The 6573-nt window shown below is 35.6% G+C and overlaps 1 protein-coding gene across 1 annotated transcript in view; it reads left to right on the forward strand.

Moving 5' to 3' along the window:
• Positions 1-6: 6 nt before the first annotated feature.
• Positions 7-6573, forward strand: part of LOC106881946 (43 kDa receptor-associated protein of the synapse) — a 74826-nt gene continuing 68259 nt past the window's right edge. The window contains exon 1 of the mRNA XM_014932477.2: positions 7-3211. Coding sequence (XP_014787963.1) covers positions 2303-3211 — 909 coding nt within the window. The 5' untranslated portion in view covers positions 7-2302. The remainder of the gene's footprint in view (positions 3212-6573) is intronic.

Consider the following 6573-nt stretch of genomic DNA (forward strand, 5'->3'; position numbering starts at 1 on the left):
AATATTTGTCACTAAATCAAAGAATGTCAGAACACAACAGAGTTCTTGACGGACGGGTTACAAAACAAAGCACGTTTACAAAAAAATATTTTTAAAAACAAAACTCCGAGGAATTATCAGTTTATCTAAAAGAAAAAGAAAATATATTTCGATAAAAAAAAAAAATAACATTTGGAAAAATATATTAATAAAAAATAAAGGAAACCTAAAGATTTTGCCAAAATGAATTACATTGATGGAATGGTGCTTTTAAATAAACGAACCCTAAAAGACAAGGTTCGTTAATATTATTTACTATGGTCCCTCGTATTACACAGCGCTCCTTACCAAATGTTTGACGGCACCGATGAAAAAGAAGAAAAAATATTTATCAAGAACTCTGCATCGATTTTTGAAGAGTCTTTTAGAATGTAAACTACCCTCACTTGTGTGTTTAAGTGTGGTACCACCGGATTTCTGTTTTGTGATTACGAGGATTTCGAGGAAATTAATTTATCTGAGTAATTAACAAGTAATTATCATTCTTTCTCTTGGAATCTACTGTTTTTAATTATCTTTTTGGATATCTTTATTTCTTCTTCGCCAAAATATAAAACTGACATTCTGTATAACAGGGAAACAAAGGTTTATCTCGCTGTAAAAGCATCAAGTAAAAGTGAGATAATTAATCTTCGTCAGAAGGAGATATTAATTTCGGTTTAAGACAAGGATTGCTGAAATAACTTCTTATAATTAGAGAAACCTTTCGAAAAAAAAACCATATTTGTTGAACGAATGGAAAAATAAAAATAAAAGATTATCATTTTCATTGATAACAAGGAACGAAAGATATATACAAGTCATAGTGAAGAGAAGCAAATATCAAGAATTTGTTTTTAATAAGACGACAAATTCTTTGAACATCGAGAAATGTTTGAGTAAAAGACGTTGAGAAAAACAAGAAAAGGAAACTAGCCTCTTACTACGACCTGATGGCTTCCTAATATTAGTCTTGTTTTTCATGTAGATTGAATAACAGTAATCTATCTCTGGCTTTCTGTGATACGTCAGTGTCGACCGAGTAAAAGCGCAAGTTGGTTAAAGAATTGAGGGAAAACCCCCTCCTTGTGATAATTCTCGCTTTGAAGTTCCCACCTCATCACATCTTAGTTCTATGATGAGGGAGATTGAAAAATTTTGAATTAAACTGTGTAATTATAAAGTTAAATTGTTAATTAAAAATGTGTTAATGACATATTAGAATTGGGTGAATGAGAGAGAAAGCAGGTGAAAGAAAGCAAAGTGTGGAAGAATTTTTTTTGTAAATTGTACCTAAGAAAGAGAAACTAAGGCGAAAGATAAAGACGGCATTAAGTAGCAAGTAGTGACTGAAATGGTATTAAAAGACTGGGGGAGATATTTATATATAAGAATAAAGACTTCTTAAGTAGCTCCCTAATAGTGATAAGAGCTTTCAGATAATGAGTGGAGGGGTAAATAAAGTTGAACGAAAGGGAACAGGGAGCAGAATGATCCATCAAAGTGGGTACATTCATTGAAGAAGAATTCTTTAAAAGTTTAACCATTCCAGCAAGTTACCGGCTGTAAACTTGTTGACAAATATATAAATTAAAGACGGGACAGGAGGAGGTGAAGTAAAGCTTTCAAGTTTTCGTTTTTAATTCGATCTTGACAAATAAAATCTAATATACTAATTCTATGTGTGTGTTGAAGAAATTAATTTTTCAAAAAATATCTTGTTGAATATTTGTATTTATTGCTAGAACTACTTGTTAAAACCATATTCTATAGAACTGACTGATAAAAAAATTATTTGAATATTACTAAAAACAAAACAAAGACAATAATTTGTATTTTGAATGATATTTAAATCTGGAAAACATTCACCCAACTAAAGTTGTATAAGATTTAAACTACTGTGATATATAAAAACCTGTGGATATATTTTTTTAATAAGCATAACCAAGAATTAAAGCGGTTGGTCATCGCTTTAAAAACTAACCTGTTTTCTGTCAGCAAAGAATCGCTTCAACTATTATTGCTACTACTAACAAAGGTCGCTGATAATCGATATTTATTTGCTACAAACTGTAATTGACAATGATAAATATATTATTTTTAGGTCACGTGTAGGAATTAGAGAGAAAATATTTACATAAAAACGAGTAAAACGTCCTCATGAGCACGGTCCAAACAATACCACGAATTGGATACATCCAAGTCGTTAAGTCTGCTTTTAAAAAGGCAAGAGTGAATTAAAAGACCGGACAAAAAAAGAGAAGGAAAACAAACAAATTGTGAGATGGGCCAAAAACTTGTCAGGACAGAGATTAGGAAAGGTCTTCGAGCGTATGATGAACACCGCTATGACGAAGCTGTTCAAACTTGGCAAACTGTGTTGGCCAGGGTGAAAGACGATAGCAAAAAATTCGAAATTCTTGGTTACCTTTTGAGGGCCCACGAAGATGCAGGCAGACTGAAACAAATGTTGCTAAATTCCGTGGCCCAATTGAATTTAATCACTGCCAGATATCAAGCTAAACAAAAGAAAAGAAAAGACAGAAAAGTGAGCAAGAGTAATAAAAAGAAAGTGAAGAAAGAAAGTAAAAAGACGCGTAAAACGAACGAATATTATTGGAAACATTTGTCCGTTGCTTACTTGAATTTAGCACGGAGCAACGTGAAATTGTGCGAATATCACAAAGCCATTTGTTATAGCCATCACTGTATCCAGACGGAAATGTTATTAAATGGTAAAGGATCGAATGATCTGACCACTCTGCCTCGCTACTCACCGCTGGTCGTAACCCTCAGCCCTGTTGCTAGTATTTCTCATCTGCCACTGCATGGTTATGCTTACCTGACTCAAGCGCAGGCCTATGTCGGTCTGGGAGAATTCCCTAAAGCTTTACAACACTATGACGTAGCACTGGAAGTTGCCAATGCCAGATGCGATTCGATTTTAGCCATGTTGGTCTGCATTGGGTATGGTGACATGTTCCTTTCATTAGGTGACACTTTCTCAGCCCTTGGCTGGTATAAACGTGCCTATGGACACTTAAAAACTCCGAAAATTTCCGAGACACGCAGTGGCCCGCAACTTTGTCCGGTTACCCCGGCAGCAAGCCGGTACCAACGTTTACTAAACCAGCGGGTATCGGACTGCAATCGGAAAATGGGTAGAACTGTCGAAGCTATGGAAACATGTGAGGTAAGCACCGACACTTAATCAACATTAAGTTTTTGTTTGTTTGTTTATTTGTTTTTCAGCTTATAAAACCCAAATATAAACAAAACTTACACGTTTGAACGATTTCCAAACACACACACACACATGCATACCTATCTAACCCTAACCCATAATCTACTGATTTCGTTTCCTCGTTGATATATTGCTACCAAAGTCGGCAAATTACAGGGTAAGAATTTACATTTTGTCGGCAAAAATTAAAGAAAAGTAAAGAAATTTTTTTTTTTACGATGTTGAATAAAAATATAGTTTTTCTGACTTAAATAACAGTTGCTGAGGAGAAAAAAAATATCGTAAATATTGTTTTTCATATATCAATATACAAACTGATTTCATTTGGGTTTTGTAACTTAAACTTAAGGATTAACCCCTTATTGTATGAATTAAACATGTATTTCACTGTGATATATACTTCATAAAATGTTTGTGGATATTTGGATTATCTGAAATTGCTTGTCTTAATTATTGCAATACGATAACGATCAAAATAAGTGTGTGTGAGTGTGTATATATATATATATATATATATATATATATATATATATATATATATATATATTATATAATATAGTGTTTGTTTTATGTTATAATAAAAACAATTTTACATGAAACTGAAGGATTACTCAAAACTTTCCGTAGAGTAAAAATTTTATTATTCTTTGACATGAATAATACTGTCTGTGACTTCGAAGTTTCCGTCATCTAAGCCATTATATATATAAAGGAATTATTGTATAGTTTCTCGTGTTTTCTTCGCTTTGTCTGGGAAGTAGTGCGTGATTAGTTGCCAATGTTTGTGTATTTATTAAAGGTAAACAAACCAGAAGATATTTCTGGCGCCTGTCTGAACTGAACGTTCTGTTTCCTGTTAACGGACAAACCCAGTCCTTAGTTGGTGAGCAGATAACTATAAATAATAATTTACGATTTATTTCATTTATCACAAGTGTTACAAATATGTATATATATATATATATATACCCCGTTGCCACATGTTTCTGATAACAGTGGGTCTGTATATTCGGAGATATTGAAAGTGAGAGCTCTCCACTGGATGGTCATCAGAATTAAAACGATAAACAAGTAACCATGGAAATGGGTGTCGTTTTCTCAATTTCTCGCAAATATACTTCTGTCTGTCTGTCTCTCTATGATAATAGCTGATATAAATGTTGGTTAGTTTCTCCAGTCATGCATTACATCGTATATAGATGAGAGATACAGAGTTAACATACAGACTGGAAGAGTACACATACTAGGCTTGAATACAGGCTATGAGTAAATGAGCACCACACAGAATCAGAGATGTAGATAACAGAATAGTTACACAAATGAGAAATTTGTTTGTTTGATTATATTCTAAGGGAATACATATTTTTCTTTCGAAAATTAGTATTCCTTATTTCATCATTTTCTGTAAGTACCTAGAAATTTGAGAAAGTTCAGTTATAAACCTCGTTTGTCCACATCTCCTGATATTACCAAACCTATTCTTCCAAAGTTACACGTCCTGTCTCACATGATCAATCAGACTCTATTGTATGTTCGACATTTTGCTGGTCCCAATACACTCTCTGCATCAATTTAGCTCTTGTTTGATGTCACGCCACTGCCTGGCATGCAGGCCAACACTCCCCCCTCCCCCCACTGATCAGAAGGCCATTCCATTGCAGCTTAGTGGACTGGAGCAACGTGAAATGAAATGTTTTGCTCTAGGGCACAATGCAGTCAGTTTGGGAATTGGAACCACTAAAATTCTTCAAAGCAGAGTGCCCCAGCGTGTAATGATTGAAACAAGATGAAAGATATGAGTACTCGGCACAACCTGTCATTAGACAGGGTTGACAGTAGACTTACAACCAGCCTAGATAAGTCAACAATAGGAAGGTGAGGCTTTCATCCATCACTCAACAATAACTGAACAGAACCAAATACTGGTAAACAAATTTCAAAATTTGTTTCCATCTTCTGAAGCCTAACTATTTAATTAGAGAAATAACTGAAGGGATTTGTTACTGTGAGACACGGGGACGTCTAAGGAACCAGTCCTTAATCACATAGATCAGTGCTACTGAAAGTGGTGGTCCACAGATCGGTGCCGGTCCATGTACCATCAGTTGCCGGTACGTGGCAAGTTTCCAGAAAAGAAAAACATTATAAAATCATCATCGTTTAACGCCCGTTTTCCATGCTGGCATGGGTTGGATGGTTTGACTGGGGTCTGGGAAGCCAGGAGGCTGCACCAGGCTCCAGTCTGATCTGGCAGTGTTTCTACAGCTGAATGCCCTTCCTAGCGCCAACCACTCCGAGAGTGTAGTGGGTGCTTTTTATGTGCTACAGGCACAGGGGCCAGAGTAGGCTGGTAACGACCAAGATCGGTTGGTGTTTTTTAGGTGGAGATCACAAGAAATTGCCAACTTTTATTATCTTTATTATATATATTGTTTCCAGTATAAATTAATATTACTAAGAAATATTACTTGTCCCTGGCACATTGGCAAAAAAAAAAAAGAACTGCCGGTACACCACATCAGATAGTTTGAGAAGCACTGACATAGATCACACATGTAATATTAGTATAGTACGATGATGAGCAGGACTCAGTCTTTAGTCTCAGACATCACTCATTCATGTGGTAGCAGTTCATTTTAATTGATGAGTAAGAGTCCTCATTAGTCAGATAGATCAGTTATGTAGTAGCAGTACTGCATGATGATGAGACTCAATCTTTAGTCATGTAGATACTTTGATCAGTTACTTACTAGTCGTATGTGATGATGATGCTAATTAAGTCAATCTTCAGTCACGTAGATCAGTCGTTTAGTAGCATTGCAGTAAAATATTGAACAGGCGTGGCTGTGTGGTAAGAAGTTTGCTTCCCGAGTACATGATTTTCGGTTCTGTCCCACCATGTGGTACCTTGGGCAAGTGTCTTGAGATTGGATATGGTGGACAGAAGCCTCTGTTCACGCGCGCGCGTTTATATCCTTATTTCTTTGTTGCCCACAAGGGACTAAACATAGAGGGAACAAACAAGGACAGACAAAGGGATTAAATCAATTGCATCGACCCCAGTGCATAACTGGTACTTAATTTATCGACCCCCAAAAGGATGAAAGGCAAACTCGACTTTGGCAGGATTTGAACACAGAACATAACGATGGATGAAATGCCATGAGGCATTTCACCCAGTGTGCTAATGATTCTGCCAGCTCACCACAATAATAATAATAATAATAATAATAATAATAATAATCCTTTCTACTGAAGGCACCAGGCCTGAAATTTGTGAGGAGGGGGCTAGCTGATTTCATCAACCCCAG

Source organism: Octopus bimaculoides, chromosome 2 (assembly GCF_001194135.2).
Source record: "Octopus bimaculoides isolate UCB-OBI-ISO-001 chromosome 2, ASM119413v2, whole genome shotgun sequence".
NCBI classification, from domain to species: Eukaryota; Metazoa; Mollusca; class Cephalopoda; order Octopoda; family Octopodidae; genus Octopus; species Octopus bimaculoides.